The sequence below is a fragment of the Phycodurus eques genome, chromosome 5, assembly GCF_024500275.1.
Source record: "Phycodurus eques isolate BA_2022a chromosome 5, UOR_Pequ_1.1, whole genome shotgun sequence".
Taxonomy (NCBI): domain Eukaryota; kingdom Metazoa; phylum Chordata; class Actinopteri; order Syngnathiformes; family Syngnathidae; genus Phycodurus; species Phycodurus eques.
Window position 1 is genome coordinate 30,265,020 of NC_084529.1, and position 19,629 is coordinate 30,284,648.

Sequence of the window (19,629 nt, forward strand, 5' to 3'; positions counted from 1 at the left end):
AACATTTGCAATTTTGGCACTTGAATTATTGAACACTCTCAGTGAGGTGTGAATAACATATATAATAAGGTATAATAATAGGTATATATAATGCAGCTGTTGAGAAATGTGTCAACATCATACAGTACACTTTTAGCTCTACACTCTTTTCTGTTACGGTAATAACAAAACAAACAAAAAAAGGCTTTTGTTGCATGACAGCGTTCATGTCACCAAAGATGTTACAGCACAAGAACAAATTAATCTAGAAGATGACCTCAACGTAAAGCTTACTGATTTATTAAACAGGACTCAGAGTGGAGTGAATCCTATTGATAAGAGAGCATGTCAGTGCAGATTAGAGAGTCCAGGTGGTCCTGATGTCCTTCTCTTCACCTTAGACCCTCTGATACCCGCAAAAGGACTTACTGGGTGTGATGTAATGTATTTTATACCAACTTTACATGACGAAGAATTTTTTTTTTTTTTTTTTTTTTTTGGTTGAAACATTATTACCGTACTTCACGTTTGGTTGTCTCAAAACGTGTCCAATCTTTGGCTCTCAATCATTATTTTAAAAACAACATTTGTCACCGTATTGCTTTGCCTTTAAAGGCTAACACAGATGTGCTGCTACAGAGTGTCTGTGCATGTACCAGGCTCTTATAAACACTGCTGGCACTACTGGCAATGTTCAGTGTAACCGGCTGCCTCAGACGGATGTAAATTGAGGCAAATCTCTTCAGCTCTAAACACAAGAGCTGGTAGATAAACGATTACTGTACAGGAAACAGGAAGAAAAACGCATCTTACATTATGTTTAAGTGTTATTATGCAGAACGCGGTGACTAATTCAGTCCTTGATTAATAAATGCGGCACATGCAGTCAGAGAAAAACCGTTGCGCATTACATTTGTAGGCAATTTGAGCTAAATCCTTTTGCTGAGTGGCTGCAGCTTGTTTATATATTTACTTCAATTTCCATGGCAAGCTGACTTACCTGAATAAACAAAGACAAATATGAGCTGACTAAGCCGTGTAAGGGGCGGAAATTAATCTGCATGCACTTACCTTCGTGGCAAACGAGTTTCTTCGACACCAAACCATAGACAAGTGTATCGAACCTATTTTCACTCATTACTGTCCCAAAAAAAAATATCCAGACTTTCAGTCTTGACGTGTCATAATGCCGCATGGCTCCCACGGAGTGAGGAAGAGGGAGTGTTTTCCATTCAAGAGATTTAATAGTATCGATTTGTCAACGGATATGAAATTGAACATATTTGGATATTTGAGGTTTCGGCCCAACAGCAACGAAAGAAGAACAATATTCTGAATCGAAACTGCTTCAACAACCACATGAAATGTTCTTATCATCCCAGAAGTTTTCATTTTAACAAGAGCTTCTTTCAGAGGCCTCTAACGTATTCACTTTAAAAAAAAAAATCCCTGTTCACATGGACCTGTGAAAATGACTCAAAATGCCAGGCCAGTAGTTAGCGATGTACCTTTGTAAAAAAAAATTATAAACATGCACACAAACTGCTTGTCCTCCCAAGTTCTATTCAAAATCATCTTCTACAATTCCCCTTACAGTTGTAAAGCGGAAGTGACTTTTTAAGAGCCATTGAGACCAATTCATCAACCACATCATCAGTTTGTTAGTGGTTAAAAAAAAAAAAAAAAAACCTTGTGCTGCACAAATGCCAATAAATCTAGACACCAAAATAAATAATCCGTGTTATCACATCTGCACTGCACACGTCTGAACAGTATTATTATCGGCGAGTGCAACACTAGTGCTAAGCAAGACATCCACCAATATTGACAAACCACTAAAGTATCGTAGGTGAGGTGGATAACGGCAGTGACAGACACCAGTCTTCTAATTTCAAGCGAATTTATAATGAACATTATTTTAGATTTCTTTTGAGGTACAGACAGTATTCTTGCTTGAACAAAAAAAAAAAAAAAAATGCGTTTGGGTGTACAGTACATGTTGCTTTTCTTCCTGTTCAAGTGTTCAATTTATCAGGATTTTATTTGTCGTCTGGGATGTTAAGAAGGTGTGAAGAACAATGCATTATAGTATAGGTTGGGGGGGGGGAACAAAAACAAAACAACTGTTTTCCTGCTTGGTGTGCTGCCCAGAGCTTTAGTTGAGGCACTTGCTGTATTGTGCCGTGCCTTGTGAACAGCAGGGAGCGCGCACATTTTTTCCTTGTTTACAATGTTCTGGCTTAACCAAATGACAACTCTAAGCTGTTTGAGAGGTTTCTCATTTTTGTATGTTTACTTAAGGGAACCTTTCCAACCATTAAATGACGTCAAAGAACCACTGCCAAAGACTAAATAGGGGTTTTCAAGTCTGTTGCCCTCTCCACTTAAATATCTTCAATTTAAGAGAATAGACGTTGCCTTAAAAAGTCTGTGTTTGGGGTACAGTGCAGCGAGGTGTTTCCTCATAAATGCTATTGATAGAAGAGTGATTCAGCAAGTGGGGGTTTCTTGTTTAAGGGGACAAAGCACTATATGGATTACTTCCTTCTTTTTTCTAATCCCACAAAAGCCTTGACATGGGTCGGCGCCATGGTCTGCGATGGCGATGCGGATAAGCGCCCCAAACATCGGGAGACGCGTGGCAGCTTAAAAGCCTCTCCCCTCACATAATATTTACAAGGAAACCGACGAGGAGGAAAGTGGAATGCCTGCTGTATGAGATGCTAACTGAGTCTGTTGCAGTTCATTCTCAAGGACAGGAAGATGAAGTGATCTCTGCTTATTTTCTTCATATAAATATCTGCTGACATCAAGCTACAATTAATCTTCACATTTTCATAACTTGTTGAACGTGATTGAGGACTCCGGCCCTGTTGTGGGATGAAGGTCAAATCAATGGTCTGCTGAGGTTTTGGAAGACTTGGCCTCAATAAAGGAAACTTGACTCCCTACTAACTCATTATTGTTTTTTTGTTTTTGTACCTTATTATTATTATAATTATAATGATTTGGGTCGGGCATGTAAAAGACCAAAACTATGTACCACAGACTTGCCCGCCAATGAAGTCCTCCCTACGCAGACGAACACATTCTAGCATAGCATATTTATACTCCTGCAGGAGGAAGAACAAAGGCAGTCTGGCAATGTCGATAAATTATTACTCTACATTACAGACAGCACTGTGCACAAGTCTCAAGCGCCATTAGATTTGCTGTTTTTTCAAGGTGAAATGATGATGACCATATATAACTAGATGAAGTGATACACCTGCAATTAAAGAGACAGTAATGCAGTTTTCAAACTGCTAGCAAGATTTGAATGTAGCCTCATAAATAATCCAGCCTATAAACTGTAATAGTCTACTCTGCGAGAGGTTGCGGTTTGTCCCCGCAAGCCTCTGTCTGCGCGGTGGCCGTGTGCAAATGATTGACAGACTTGGCCTCCTATCACTAGACTCTCTGTTTGGCTATTCGCGGGAAAACCCACAGTGCCCAGTTGTAAAATAAGTGGGTGATTTTCCAAAAGATCATTTTAATAATATTTTACTTAAGTGTTGTTGTTATTTCACTGCAAACTAACTGGCAACCAGTCCAGGGCGTACCATGCCTCTCGCCCAAAATCACCTCAGGTAGACTCCGGCTCACCTGGGACTAGTGAGCACAAGTGCCATAGAAAATGGATGGATGGATGGATGGATGGAGATTCGGAGCTATAGCTCACTTCTGTATAACTCAGACAGAATTGTTTTTCTCTCAGTCTGCTCACTATAGCCTCGTGATTGAATCGCAACCAGACATGGTCTTTTTTTTCACCTTAGCTGGGACAGACTCCAGCCCCTGCATTCTGTGACCTCAGATTGGATAAGCGGTATAAAAAACAGACACCGCTCAGGAGAGCACAGATCTTCTCTGAGGCTGAACTCATAATAAAAGTTGAAGAGAGCTTATTTACAGACCTTTGTATTTGTCCATCTGTTTGTTCAGTTGCTCGAAGGCTACTTCCTGCCACATGGAAGTGGATGAATGGATGGGTGGTGCCGTTGAGATTTTGGGGGGACGGATGGTGTCAGTGATGCAATACTGACTCTTTCCCTCGATGACATCCTTAACCCAAGAAGACATTATATTCCAATAACTAATCCATCCATCCATTTTCTACACCACACTTCTACACCAGGGTCGTGGGTGTGCTGGAGCCCCAACTGGTTAGCACATTTGCCCCACAGTTCTGAGGCCCCAGGATCAAATCCGGCCTCGCCTGTGTGGAGTTTGCATGTTCTCCCCATGCCTCCGTGGGTTTACTCCTGATAATCCGGTTTACTTCCGCGTCCCAAAAACATCAACGGTAGGTTAAGTGAAGGCTATAAATTTCAATAATTCTCTGAAAATGTCTATGTAACTGTTTGAGCAAAAAAAAAAACAATGGCATGAAAATGCACAAGACAACATTAATAATTATAAAGTCAATCCAGCCTTCTTTCTGAGAATAAGGAATATATCAAGAAAGGAAATCAGGCCAAATTGATTGATTGCGCACTGGCTCGCGGCTGCCGTAGTAAAATCCATAATGCTTATTGCTACAAGACCGACATTACTACATATTTCCCAGTTGATGTACAGTACAGTGCATCTCAATCCAATTTGACATGACCTACAAAATTATCATTGCTAATCACTAAATCAGGCCCATCTCTATTTATGCAGGAGAGAATTCTAGTTGGAAAAATGTCTTTTAATACTTGCAAGGGCTCTGTGTTCTTGACATAGCACTTGGGTGGAGGCAAAATGATTCGATTGGAAATTGGTCAAAATGTGATTGCATTTAAGTTCACCCAAATATTTAGCAGTTTCTTCATCTTCACAGATCAATTGGTGTGTAATTCTTGACAGAAACAAACAGAGGTATGTTGGAGAGTGAACCTCTGTTTTTCCTGGGATAACCCGCCAAAATATGATAATAGAGAGACCACACAAAAAACATTTTATGTAGTTTTACTCCCCCCCCATGCTCTAAAAATATTCATCCAAACCATATACTGTAATGTAGTTTTGAAAGTCTGATAGCTTAATGCTAATAAAGTATGCAAAACCCGTGAGATCAGCTAACCGAAATTAGCATAGATGTTACAGTAATAATAAATCTTCAAACGAGTGCTACTTTAAGCATTAGCATACAACCATACTTACAAGCTCTGTTGGGGGCTTTCTCTGCCTATTTTTCCTGCTTCTTACACCTCAGCGGCGCCCGGCATGTTTTGGCACAATGTGGTACGACACGGAAGGCATGCAACCCAGAATTGGGACAAGTCTGTATCCTGTAAAAACCCATGAAAAGAAATCTGCAATATTTCAGTGGCACAAACGATGAACCACGATCTAGCAGGGCAACACTGTAGTCACTAACAACATATACAGTGTTTGTTATTAGACCAACAGAAAAGTTGTATTTTTTGTTTTTTACTTGCTGGAAAGTTGCTGTGAAGCACTTTGTCCATGAGCATGTGTTTCCCTGACAAGTGAATGGAGCCTAAGAATGTATTTCTGGGCCTCCACCCCCAATGGCATCCCTCATGTTTACAAAAACATGTACACTGATGTCTAAAACAGCTAGAAGTGGGTCGTCGGCTCTCTTGGCCATTCACGTCTGGCCCAGATGCCCCGTATGAAAGCTGACTTTTGTGTGCTGGCCAAGCGGCGTACATGACGGACGCTGGTGTTTTTCCTGGCGCGCACGCTTGTCCAAACACTGACCCATTAGGACATGCTGCCTGCTGTGTTAAACACTGAGCCACAATTTTGTTTTACATTATTCAGGATGAAGCGGCAAGTATGTCTGCTCTCCGTAGAATGCACGTTCCTGACGATTAGCGTTCATCTCAACCAGATTTCCGTTGTCTAGCACCATCAACTCGCTCCTGCGTGATCTGAGTATGCTCCTTTGAAAACTTTCATGTGAAATATTTAAAACTCCTCTACTACATTCCTGACTCCTGGATATATAAGCAATAAATGAGTGTATCCTTTCTTCCTCCCACAAAGCACGGAATTACATTATTCATCTAAGGGAGTGTTCCAACATTCCCTCTTTCTGTGCGCGCAGCGCTGCCACCCACACTACTGAATTAAGTTCTAATTCCATTTCAATATTCTGCGCCACCATTCTGCGGGTATGGAGCAGCGCTCGTGTTCTCTCCGTATTTGCGTGCTGAAAACACAATACTTTTTTACCTTCATATGCGCAGACATATTTGGTCGAAAGGAAGAATATATTAGTATAATTTTCTCATGTGCTATTGTTAGAGTGATGGGCAGTGAGATTGTGTGTGTGTGTGTGTGTGTGTGAATGATTTAAAACATTTAGAGCATTGAATCATAGCACAGATGACTGCCACTAGGCGGCATATTATCATTGTATCTGGGTTTTTTTTTAAGGTTTGCTATGATTTGCTGTGATTTGCGCTGGAGCAGCACACAAACCCCCGGTCTAACCATCATCATGAGACATCAGCATTCGTCATAAGACCTTATAATTTGTTTATTGAACCACAAAAACATGGTGCAATTGTCAAATTGCCATAGAGAGAGGAAATGGGCAAGAATAAAAGAGAGTGTGGGTATTTAGAGAAGCTGATGGCATTGACACACACGAACAATTCTTTCGACATCGAAATGTGAGGTCTGTGGACACATTTAAGTCACCAGTGGTTTTCACCAGCTCATTCTGTATGTAATAAGTATACCTGCTAATGTTCAACGCTCCAGTCGCACATGGATCGCTGCGTCCTCTTGCGCAAATAGAGACGTCTCCGTGTGAGACTATTGCGCCATATTTAAAGGGAATGAGAGGAGCTGCTTCAATTGGTCAGGATTGAAGTTGGCTGTGAACATGCTCACACCAGCGCAGACGTCCCACTTTTAAATGTGTCATGGGTATGCCGGTACACGGAATTACCAACAACGGATCTACCTCACGTCCTCACAGAGATATGCGTAGCACGGGAATTACGATAGTCACGAAAATGGAGCCCACAATGTATAATTCTCTTTTATTTTATTCACCAGTTGTGCAATAAGCTTCAACTGGGAGTGAAAAAAAAAACAGCTTGAGCAAACACACCGCCTCCGATCTGTGCAAGAGAACAACAACAGGTGCTAAGGAATACTTTTAAAAACTGTGTTTGAATATGTTACATGGATTACGATAAGTTTAAATGTATTTAAAGGAGTAAAACTATGATCAAAAAGTTTTCATATTGTCTTTTACATCGCAGAGTTTTACCTATTGCTGGTGAGTCTGGAACATGTCCCCTGTGACAAACTGGGGTTCACTGTCCTGCATATCACCAAACAAAATATCCCCCTGCCCCCTACATCTCCACCGTGTTGAGAACTTCACAGAACATAGTGCGTCAGAAGCTAATTCTGTCATCCGACTCCAAACTGTGCATCCGACAAACCCCAATGCACCTCCGCTTTCCGTGATTCTGTTTTCAATTGCGAAAGTTGTTTGGTCATCCGAGCAAACTGTAGCTCAACTTCGTCAGAACGTCGCAGATGTGACGGTCAGTGAAAAATGCCCTTTCGCAACACATGAGCTGTCACAACAGAAATTACATTTCCAGGTACAACAAAAGATCCAGTTGGCCGTCACCAATGCGCACCAATTCAGTACTGTCCTTTCTGACCCGTATTATGACAAAATATAGCTACAAGGCCAGAGCAATCCACTTCTCCCTTGACAGTCCATCTTATTTGTGGTTCAATAAAAAACAATGCAGTACAGTATATGTGGCGCCTCAAAACGTTTCACGGTAACGCCAGCAGTAACAATTTTGCCGTTGCAGTGAGCTGGTACTGTATGTGCACAAAGGACAAGCACCAGATGTGCGGGTTTGAGTTGCCACGGCGGGCCTCAAAAGAAAAAAAATGCTTGTTGTTATATGCTTAGCATGTGAGCATATTGACATGTGGCTGTTACTGCCGGTGCGTGTGTGCATGCTCTTGTGCTGATAGATGACTGTGCCAGTACAGTATACGGTAGTGTGTGTGTGTGTGTGTGTGTGTGGATGGATGTACGCATTATCTCAGTGCATGGAAACTTGGCCTTGAGCCAACCATGTGCCCAATCTAGGCTGGTAAACATGCTGGATAGAGCTCACGTTCTGCACAAATGTCAAGCACAATATGAACTCGTTTCCATGACTTCATTTACACTCTTTATATATATACATATATATATATATATATATATATATATATATATATACATATATATATATATATATATATATATATATATATATATATATATATATATATATATATGTATATATATATATAATTTTTTTTATTTTTATTTTTTTTACCCTGGTCTATCCCTGTATCTGCTCTGTCATGTGTGGGAAGTACAGTTGAAACCAGATATTTACATAAATTATTTTAAAAGATAAATAGCCTGCCCTACGCTTTCTTTTTCTCACTGTCTGACAGGAAATCGGACTAAACTTTTGGGTCGTCTTTTTTACTTCCTGACTATAGGGAGCCTGCCAGCCACCCCAGAAGAAGCACACGTCAACTGCCCCCTGGATGAAATAAATAAAAGATTTTTCTTTTTACAATGCCGATGCATTGTGTGATTGTTAAAATTATTAATGTTAATGCTTGAATTCTGCTTGTGTCAAATATCACAGATTGTGCCATTGGGGAAAGATTGTTTTTTGCTCATAATTGAAGATAAATTATTTTTAGAATGTTGATGGGTTGTGGGAATCTCAGCCAGCACTAGTGGTCAGCATGTTCTGAGTTTTGGGGTTCAAATCTTGAATACGAACTTCCTGGTTGGACTTTTTGGCGTTCAGAGGGGTGGGGGGCGGCAACCAAACTCTGGGAGTGGGCATTCAATCAGCACGTACATGGATATGGTTTTCGAAATTTCCATGCCTGTTCTGCCCCCGTTGACGAATAGCATCTAATCGGGAAAAACTCCGCCAGCACCCCCAACCCCACTTCCGGCGACAAATTATTTGCAAATTGTCCAAAATCAACCAGCACCTGCCACCCGGAAATACTGGAGCAACATCTCAAGACATCAGCCAGGAAGTTAAAATTTGGGCAAAAACGGGTCTTCCAAGTGGACAATGACACGACGCATACTGCCAAACTGGTCACCAAGTGGCTCAAGGATAACAAAGTTGATGTTGTGGAGTGACCATCGCAGACCTGAAAAGTCACGTGCGAGCAAGGCGGCCTACAAACCGGGCTCCGTTACACCAGTTATGTCAGGAGGAATGGGCCAAAATGTCTGCCGACTATTGTGAGGAGCTTGTGGTAGGACATCAAACATATTTGACCCAAGTCATACAGTTTCAAGGCAATGGTGCCAAATATGAATGAAATATACGGTATGTAGACTTCTGACTCTGAAGAAAGTAATGAAAAAGTGCCTACAAAAATCGGTCTTTCATTATTCTGGCATTTAGCAAATACAGATAAATTTGGTCATTCTAATTGACCTAAAACAGGAAAGGTTTAATCTGATTTCAGAAAGTGAGAGAAAAGAAAAAGTGAGTGTGTTTTTTTTATACAGTGTATGCAAACTTCTGGTTTCAACTTTATCTATGCCAGTTACATTTACGAACAGGCAGAGCAATTCAATGCTCTTCCATTGGATGGCAGAAAGTACAATAAGCCTGTGTAGGCACCTGTTGCCATTCATACAACAGAAGTCATGGCTTCCTGTGGTTCCTGTGATTTTCTCACAGAGTAAGTCACGTTAGTAAATTAAGACGAGATCATCGTTATTGCAATATTCATACTTTCTGTGCATTTTTTGTATGGTGCTTTGAGGTTTTTCAAATGTGAAAAGGATGCCTTGGCTCACTAAAGATCGGGAAATACTACTCTCGAGATTCAACTATTTGTGTACAAGCCATTAAAAAGTAAATTTTCCATAACGCAGTATGTACGAATATTTAACCTAACCACTTGTTTCGGAGGTTAATGATCTACCTTTGGAAGAAGAAAAATCTAAAAAAGAAAAAGAAATTGTGATGTGCTCTCAGTAGATGGTTGTCTGCAGTATTACCACGCACACACGCACACACACACACACACACACACACACACACAAACACAGAAAGACCTGTCAGTGTTCTTATGATGAATTTCCCACTGCAAGGGTCCAAGCGTCACCATGTGAACATTCAGTTTTTACACATGTACTCTTTTCTCTCACGTTATCTTTGTTTATTGCTCTTATCATCGGTTTGTTTCTGTTTCAGTCATCATGAAATACGCCAGTAGGAAGAATTGTTCCCAACTCCCACTTATTCGTAAAAAAAAAAAAAAAAAAAAAAAGCAATAGGTGGAAGAAAAACTGCTGTTCGCATGTGAGCCAGCAGCTGTCCACTGCATTGAGGAGGCTGTGTGGCATTGAGTTGATGGACAGGATCAAGAACTCCTGTTAGCAGATCTTCCTCTCCCCTGCTTCTGACTATTCACAACTGACATGGAATATACACAACTCCCATGTTGCTGAGCATCTGCCTCAGAAGTGACATTTCTAAATTCAACATTGTCACAGCTATTAAGCCTTGTACACCATGTGGTTTCTCTCAAGAAAGCATTGTCCAACAATTGCCTTGATTTACATGCATTTCCTATAGCACTGTTGGCAAGAGGAGAGAAGTACACAATGGACTGGTCGCCAGCCAAATCACAATTTTCCATGAGTATACTGTACGAGCAGGCAAGGGGCCGGCAGTGCATTATGGGAGTATGTGTTCGAATCCACGTGTGTGCATGGCACTGCATGAACACTGAACTCGTGTGACCCGCAAGCTGAAACATTGATGGAAACCGGCCACTGTGACAAAATGCATCATGGGTAACACTGGAAGTGAGATGAATATTTCAATGACCCAGTGGAGTGGGGGGCATTAAGTCAAGCTCAGGGGGTTGTGACAGTTTCAGCACTTTCCGCTTTGCATGCCAGATCAGGGCGCTCGTGACATCATCAGCCACTTTCGCTTGTACGTGAATCTGTTCACGTCGAAGCGCTTCAAAAATCCCTTTTTTTGTCATCTGTATCTTTTACACGCAAACGTGAAATTAATGACACACTACAGCAGTTTGCGGCACTTCTGAGCCCTGAGAGTGGTTGTGGAATACCAATTAGAGACACATTGGTCACATTGTTTGCTCTTCTTGCTATGCCCAGACTCATCTGTACAGTATATATGCCTATTAATCTTCTCGAGAGGGTTTGCACTCGCTTTCACTCTCTCTCTTTATATATATATATATATACATATGTGGGATTGGCTGGCGACCAGTTCAGGGTGTGCCCCGCCTCTCGCCCGAAGTTAGCTGGGATAGGCTCCAGCATGCCCGCGACTGAGGATAAGACAAACGGAAGATGAATGAATGAATACACACACGCACACACATTATGCACGCTCGTTGTCCTCATCGCGGTCTCGACCTGACTGCAGTTCGTCGTTGTAACCGACTTGATTGGACGAATGCTCACCTTCGATGGCGTCCGGCACGTTGGAGAGGTGTTCTCTTCACGGATGAATCCCGGTTTTCGCTGTTCAGGGCGGATGGCAGACAGCGTGCGTGGTGTCGTGTGGGTGAGCGGTTTGCCGGTGTCAACGTTGTGGCCCACGGTGATGGTGGCGTTATGGTATGGGCAGGCGTAAGTTATGGGCAACGAACACAGGTGCATTTTATTGACGGCATCTTGAATCCACAGAGATACCGTGACGAGATCCTGAGGCCCATTGTCGTGCCATTCATCCACGACCATCACCTCATGTTGCAGCATGATAATGCGCGGTCCCATGTTGCAAGGATGTGTACACAATTCCTGGAAGCTGAAAACATCCCAGTTTTTGCATGGCCAGCTTACTCCCCGGACATGTCACCCATTGAGCATGTTTGGGATGCTCTGGATCGGCGTATACAACAGCGTGTTTCGGTTCCTGCCAATATCCAGCAACTTCGCACAGCCATTGAAGAGGAACGGACCAACATTCCACAGGCCACAATCAACAACCTGATCAACTCTATGCGAAGGAGATTTGATGCACTGCGTGAGGCAAATGGTGGTCACACCAGATACTGACTGGTTTTGGAGCCTATCCCAGCTAACATCAGCCAGGAGGCGGGGTACACCCTGAACCGGTTGCCAGCCAATCGCAGGGCACATACAAACAAACAACCATTCACACCTACGGGCAATTTAAAGTCTTCAATTAACCTAGCATGCATGTTTTCGGGATGTGGGAGGAAACCGGAGTGCCCGGAGAAAACCCACGTTGGCACGGGGAGAACATGCAAACTCCACACAGGCGGCCATAGAGCCCCGGTCCTCAGGATTGAACCCCGGTCCTCAGAACTGTGAGGCAGACGCTCTAACCAATCGTCCACCGTGCCGCCTATATATATATATATATATATATATATATATATATATATATATATATTTGCTTTGCAGCAAGTAACAGTGGTGGAACTAAGTGGAAGTCTTCACATAAACACAGCTGACTTTGTAGTACAATTCCGTTTTGTCTTTTTTTCCTGATTTTATTTCCATTTCCAATTGATTATTTCAAATTCATAATTTATAAAAGACAGACAATTAAAGTTGAGAAACTAAAGGAAATCTGAGCTATACAATGTACTACACCACTTCATGCACTATAGAACAACTTCTGACAATGTCTTATAAATGAAATGGTGTATTTTATTATTGATATCACCTTATTCTCACTTCAGCTATATTGTACTGAGAGGTCCAGACAGTTGTTTACCCTTTGCACTCATCTTCTGCCACGTCTCACTACGTTCCATTTTAGAATTGTTAAATGTACAACATTTGGCCATATGCTGCATAGCAGAAATGACGCAACATGAAAAACACACCCATCCATTTTCTGAACCTTATCCTCACGAGGGTCGTGGGCGTGCTGGAGCCTATCCCAGATGACTCTGAGCGAGAGGCGGGGCAGACCCTGAACTGGTCGCCAGCAAATCGCAGGGCACGTCTAAACAAACAACCCTTCACACCTATCAGCAATTCACCCGAGTTTTCAATAAACCTACCATGCATGTTTTTGGGATGTGGGAGGAAACCGGAGTACCCGGAGAACACCCACTCAGGCGCAGGGAGAACATGCAAACTCCACACAGGCGAGGCTGTATTTGAACCCGGGTCCTCAGAACTGTGAGGCAGACGTGCTAACCAGTCATCCGAAGTGCTGCCTTGAACAACACACAAGCACATAAAACAACTGCAAAAGAAAAACGCTGCAAGATAAAAAATGCTGCAGTCACAGAAAACTGCCAAAGAAAAATACTGCAAACACAACAAAACACACAAATTCCCAAACTGGGAGGGAAATCTTGCAATTTGACGCCACACAAAGGAAGTCCGCCAGGCCACTAGGGAGCGTGACCTCCGGGATGGCCCAGTCCGGTGAGACCAGAGTTACCGCAGGTTTGTACAGGTAGCTACGACATCCCCATTTTGAGCTCCATGCCTTCGGTGTTGCTAAACTAAGATCAAAGTCATCAGTGTATTGTGCCGCTACGGTTGAACGCTGTACAATTACGACAAGGGAACTGGGAGTCCGTTTCACATATAATTATTATTATTATTTTTGCTTTTTATCAAATGTTTGTATTGATAGTATATGATTTTACATTGACAAAATAGGAATATTCATGAAAATCGAGTGAGAAATAATTACATTGTCCATGCATTGCCTTCTCGTGTTGTTACGTTCGCGAACGTTTCGTTCAGAAGAACGAATCTTATTAGTGAACGAACTGAACCGAATCAGTTTATGAAATGATTCGTTCTTTTAGCTTGGCCACCGTGAGGCGAGCGAGTCGCCTGGGAGCGGGAACGGAGCTGTTGAAGCGTTCTGTCACTCGCTTCTGAATCTTCGGCGAACGGAACGGAAGAGTGATTTGTTTAGTGAACTGGTGTAGTGAGGAACTGAACAACTGAAGAGTGATTCGTTCAGGGGAGGGACTTAAGTGAACTGAGCGATTCATTCAGTAAACTGGTGTACTGAGGAACTGAAGAACTGAGGAGCGATTCGTTCGTTGAACTTATCGTTCGCGATCCGTTAGAGACGAGTGATTCGTTCGTTGAACTTCTTCGTTTGTGATCCGCTAAGGAGCGATTTACTAGTACGATGAGTGATTCGTTTGCGCAAGGAAACGTACTACGCACTACGCAGTGAACGAACTCATGAGCGATTTTAACCGCAAATCCTGACGTCCTCGCGGGGATAGCTTTCACTCGCAGCTTCAAGCTAACGGCTAAGTTTTGAGTCAGTCGAGCACACATATTTAAAATAAATGTAAATTAATAATAAATGTATATACGTACACATGCATGTCATTCCCTCTGTGCCTCTAATGCGATTATTAAAGCGTTTTATTTCATAATCATGATAATAATACATGAAACTTATATAGCGCTTCTCAAGACGCTTTCCACTAATCAGATGACAATAACAGTAAGGTGAGCAGGAAGCCCCGCTGGCGGTGGAATGCAGACAAGTCACGCCGGCTGGCGAGAGCCTAGCTGGACGTCAGGGGACGCGGAAGGCTGGTCGGTATCTGAGCCCGCTTCACGCATGTTCGCGACTCACAACCGAAGCCGGGTGTTCGAGAGCTTTCTGAGAGAGACATAGGTAGGTGATAATTTAGACGATTTTTTTATTTTTTAAATAATCTCCACGCCTTTCCTAGTTCACAATACATGACAGCAACAACGCATAGTCCTTCGCTGAACGTGTTGAGTGACCGTGAACCTCAGGGATGGATCATGAACTGAATGAGGAAGCACTTGAATTAATTTTTGAAAAAGAACTGAAGGATTCGGTGAACCAATCTTTTTAATGAATTGATTCGCAAGAACTGCCGTGCCCATCACTATTGCCTTCGATGGGAATGACCTCCCCAACATGGCCCCCACGTCAGCACGTTGTTAATCTGGTTGCTTCAAGACGCTGGGCCTATATATAGTATCTATGACAGGCACCCCTTGGGCTCACAGGACTGGTCCGTCCCGGGGGTCGCGCCCCCTAGTGGCCTGGCATACTTCCATTGTGTCGAGTAAACGTGCAACATTTCTCTCCCAGTTGTTTGGGGGATTTGTGTTTTTTTGTGTGTGTGTGTTCATAGCGTTTCTCTCTTGCGGTTGTTTTACGATTTGTGTGGCTTTTTCTGCAATTGCACCATTTTTATCTTTCAGTGTTTTTTTTTTTTTTTTTTGGTGATTTCAGCTTTTTCATCTTGCTGCATTTTTCTTTTGCTGTTGTTTTCTGTGCTTGTGTGTTTTTCTGTTTTGTGTCACTCCTGCATTTACACCATATGGCCGTTTGCAGCGCATTTGCCCCTGTCGGCCATGGGTAGGTATCGTCAGGTTCACTTTTGTTTATTTTTGCAAAGCTTGTAGTGCACGCTCACAATGACCCACGTTACGTTTTAGGGTGACTTTTATGAAAATTGGTGGAGATTTCATTGTTATTGCACTAGTGTTGACGTTTTACTGTTATTGTTGCAATATTCCCGTCCTATTTTTTAAAAACTACTTTCACATCTGTTTTTAGACTTTTTATGATTATTTGTAGTTATTTTTTACACTGTACAGCATGAGTTACTTGTCAGGAAATCGGAAATTAACATTTTCTTTCGAGTTTATGTTCACTTAACGACGCTATATGCATCACTGTAATCAAGATCACGCGGGTTCATTTGTGGTAAGTGTGTGTGTGTTTTTTGTTTTGTTTGTTTGTTTGTTTGTTTGTTTTTTTGCTTTGGCCTATACAATGGTTACATTAGTGAGATACCGAAGACAACGCCTGCTTGGCTGTCTGAGGCACGCTGTTGAGGATTTCAGGGGCTTTTGACGGCGGTGCCTGGATGGGGTGCGAAATGAGCTCATGGCTTTGCTTGGGAGAGCTGCCGATAAGCGGACTTTTCTGAACCCCGACGCGACCTGACGGACACTCGCTTGGCCGCTTTTATGCCGGAAAAGTCACGGGAGGATCCACAAGTCGGTAGTGTGGGACTTTTGTATTGTGTGCGCAGTTGCGCAGCGATGACACGCGGGATACAGACTTTAAATGCACGCGACTGGATCTCGTCAACGTCTGACACGCCAGCTGCTAGACAATAACACAGAATGTGGCGTCCAGTGCGTAAAGGGGGACCGTCCTCGCCCTCCTCACGCCTGCAATAAAGTGTGCTTGTTGTCCCGTGAGCACAGCGCCGTAGATGCTCCACAGGCTCGTCCCTGTCTACTGTGGCCATGCGTGCACATCTGGAGCGGACGCGCGCCGCAGAAAAAGGCTGTGGCGCGCCAGGCCGCAACGGTTACGCGCAAACACGTGTCGTCCCACTGAGCCGCGACCCGCGCCGCGCGTCGTCGTGGTGGGTGAGGCTCGCGCGGGCCCGTGCGTGGACTTGCGGCGGAGTGGGCCGCGCGGCGTGTGCGCTCGCGCTGGCCGTGCTGCTGAGGTGCGCTGCACACTGGAGCTGTGAGCCGTGCGCACTCCCGCAGCAGCAGTCGTGCGCTCGCCCTCAGTCGCTCGCGGGCTGCCTGGCGGAACTGCTGCTCGCTTGCTGGGCTGCGCTCTCGCCCTTCTTCAGCCTCCTGTGCGCCTTCTTCTGGCTCGGCGTCTACCTAATCCGCTGCGGCGTGCTGCTCCGCACCGCCCTCTCGCTCCTCACCGTGTTCCACCTGGCCGAGGCGGCGGCCTGGAGCCTCCTGGGCGGCCCGCACGAAGTAGCGGCCGCGCTGGTGTTGGCGTGCGTGGCCGGCGGCGCACTGATGGTAGCGCGCCCGGACCGGGGCACGTCGGTGGTCGCGGTCGTCAGCATCGTGCGCGCCGTCTCCCTCTTCTCGCTGCACAAGGTTCGCTCGGCTTGGAGGCCGTACGTGGCGTACCTGCTGGGAGTCGTGGGCATCCTGCTGGCGAGGTATGCTGACAGACTCCTCGCCGGCCAAGGGACACTGGAGGAGGGCTGCACCCTCGTGACTGGAGCCAAGGAAGACGTCCCCGCATTTAAAAGGCGCAGGAGGTCCAGTTCGGTGATATCCACAGACATGGCACACAGTCAGTCCAACAGCAAGTCACATCGCAGGACCTCTCTGCCATGCATCCAGAGGGACCAGGTAGGACCCCCCCCCCCCCCCCCCCCCCCACTCCCCACCCCACCCCACACCCCCCTCCACACACACACAGAGACCCTCGAGCTCACCCTCACCCTCGCCCTGCTGACCCGAGGCCGCTTTCATTCTTTTACCCTGTTCAGTGCCCTGCTAGGACGGTGCAGATGATGATGATGATGTTATTTATTATTGCTATATTCACATCCTATAGTCGCGTTTAGCCTTTTCCAGGCAGGATAGGTTCACATAATAATGCTATATTGGCCTATTATTCGCATTGGAGACCTTAATATACATTTGATCTTCCATCAACTTGATCAGTTAAACCCTGATTTGCCACAAAGTACATTCTGCACCACTTCAATCAAGGTGATGCTCGTTCATTTGTGTTGACTAGGTAGATAGATTTATAAGCTGTCGTGCAACTTTTGTGTCATTTGTTGCACTAATACTGCGTTGAAGAAAAAAAATAACGATTCTTTTGACCTCATTCGAACGTACATTGGTTGCACATGATTAAAATGTGCTAACCTAACATATGGCTGCCTTATTTTCGAGAAGAGGGGAGAACGACGTCCGTTTACAGCTTAGTACTTTTTTTGTCATTGTATTTTTGAAGCAGTGCTTTCCAGTGGTGACAACAAAAACAAAAAAAAAACAAAAAGGACGATGAGGATGATTTCCCTCATCTTTTAGTCTTCTCGTTAAAAACTAATTAGTCCATTAAAAAGGTCACATGTATTTATAACTTTCCAACTCCCGTGTCCCCACATTATTGAAGCCTTCTGTCCTCAAAGTGCCCCATGCACGCTCTCATCGGCCCCCGGTTTATGCAACATCAATGACTGTGCTGAGTGTTTGAATGGGGGGAGTTTTGAAAAGTGTGATCAAAGCTGTGCGCGTGTGTGTCCAAGAGAGAGAGAGAGAGAAAGCGTATGTGAGTGTGTGACTGCGCGGCTGTGGGTCAGCCCACTTAGAGGTGGCCTCACTGCACCAGTTAGTGCTTTAGTGGTCCTGTTTGTTGTTCGCAGTGGTCGCACATACGGACACACACACAGAAGCTCATCATCTGCATTTTTGAAATTTGCATACATATCCATCCCTCCATCCCTCCATCCCTCCATCCATTTTCTATACCGCCTATCCTCACTCGGGTCGCGGGCACGCTGGAGCCTATCCCAGCCACGCATTTGAATGATTCAGATTTTCGCAGCATTAAAGTCCGTCACGCTTTCCGTCTCTACATCTTCGATCTGTTGTTTCCTGTTGCGGCGGGACGAGTTTAAAAATAATAATAATAAAAGGAAACTACAGGCATACAGTGGGGCCAGAGAGTCATGATTTATCAATAGACCATTTTAATAATTGTGTACTGTCAGGTCATACAGACAGTTTTAACATATATGACAAAAAGTTTATATTCTTTTTTTTTTAAACTGCAAACTTCACATTTGATTCGGTCCAACTGCTGCAGTTTTGTGTTATGGTGCAAAATGACTTTGGCGAGCGTTTATGTGTTGATGCTAAGCAGGTGCATGCATGGCTGATTATTCACACATCTTGTTTTTAGTAGCAACAATATTGGAAACTTCCCAAGAATCTCTTAAGGAATACAGCGCCGGTGTCCAACTGGTGGCCCGGGGCCCAGATCCGGCTCCCCGCATCATTTGATGTGGCCCGCGAAAGCAAATCAAAATTGCTCATTGTGTTCTGGTGTACTACCATTGAGATATTTGCAAGCATTGTTTTTGTTACCAATCCCACTTTGAAAAGAAATGTAATAGTCTAAAAACATGTTTTTTATTGGCTTCTGATTTCAAAAGTGGTTATTCATCAATGTGTTGTGTATACTGTATGTAATGACAGCATATGACTTAATCTTTCATTTATGAGTTCACAGTTGTAGCGTCCCTCCGAGGGAAGTCATAACTACGATGTGGCCCGTGAAAAAATTCGTTTTGACACCCCTGGAATACAGTCTTATATTGAAAGTGCTCAAACCTGTGGTCGCTACCCATACACACATTAAAAAAAAAAAAAACAATTCTGTAATTAGCTCATATCTGTCAATACGTATACAGATACATACAGTAATAATAACAACAATAATAATAATAATATAATTATTATAGAATGCATATTAGTATATGTGATTAACCGAGTGATCAGAACAGCCCTGAATGAATCAATTCATTGATTGATGCAGTTATTGCAAGTAAAGTATTTTACTCACAATGAGATGTAAGCTAAACTAAACCAGAGTTTCATGGAACAAGCGGCGTCATCGTCCTGGTCTGCACAGTAATCACGTGCCACATTTTGACTCACAATCTAGTTGAGATGATGAATCAAATTTCCTTCCAACTAGCCCTGATGGATGCACCGTCCCCGCGAGACCGGGGCCTCTCACCTCAGGCGGCGGTTGACCAGTCACGACCTGCCTATAATTGAGA

The 19,629-nt window shown here is 43.7% G+C and overlaps 1 protein-coding gene across 3 annotated transcripts in view; it reads left to right on the forward strand.

Annotated features, from left to right (window-relative positions):
* Positions 1 to 16,290: 16,290 nt before the first annotated feature.
* Positions 16,291 to 19,629, forward strand: part of LOC133402470 (cGMP-inhibited 3',5'-cyclic phosphodiesterase 3A-like) — a 90,683-nt gene continuing 87,344 nt past the window's right edge. For all 3 annotated transcript variants that reach the window (XM_061676234.1, XM_061676235.1, XM_061676236.1), the window contains exon 1: positions 16,291 to 17,179. In XM_061676234.1, coding sequence (XP_061532218.1) covers positions 16,313 to 17,179 — 867 coding nt within the window. In that variant the 5' untranslated portion in view covers positions 16,291 to 16,312. The remainder of the gene's footprint in view (positions 17,180 to 19,629) is intronic.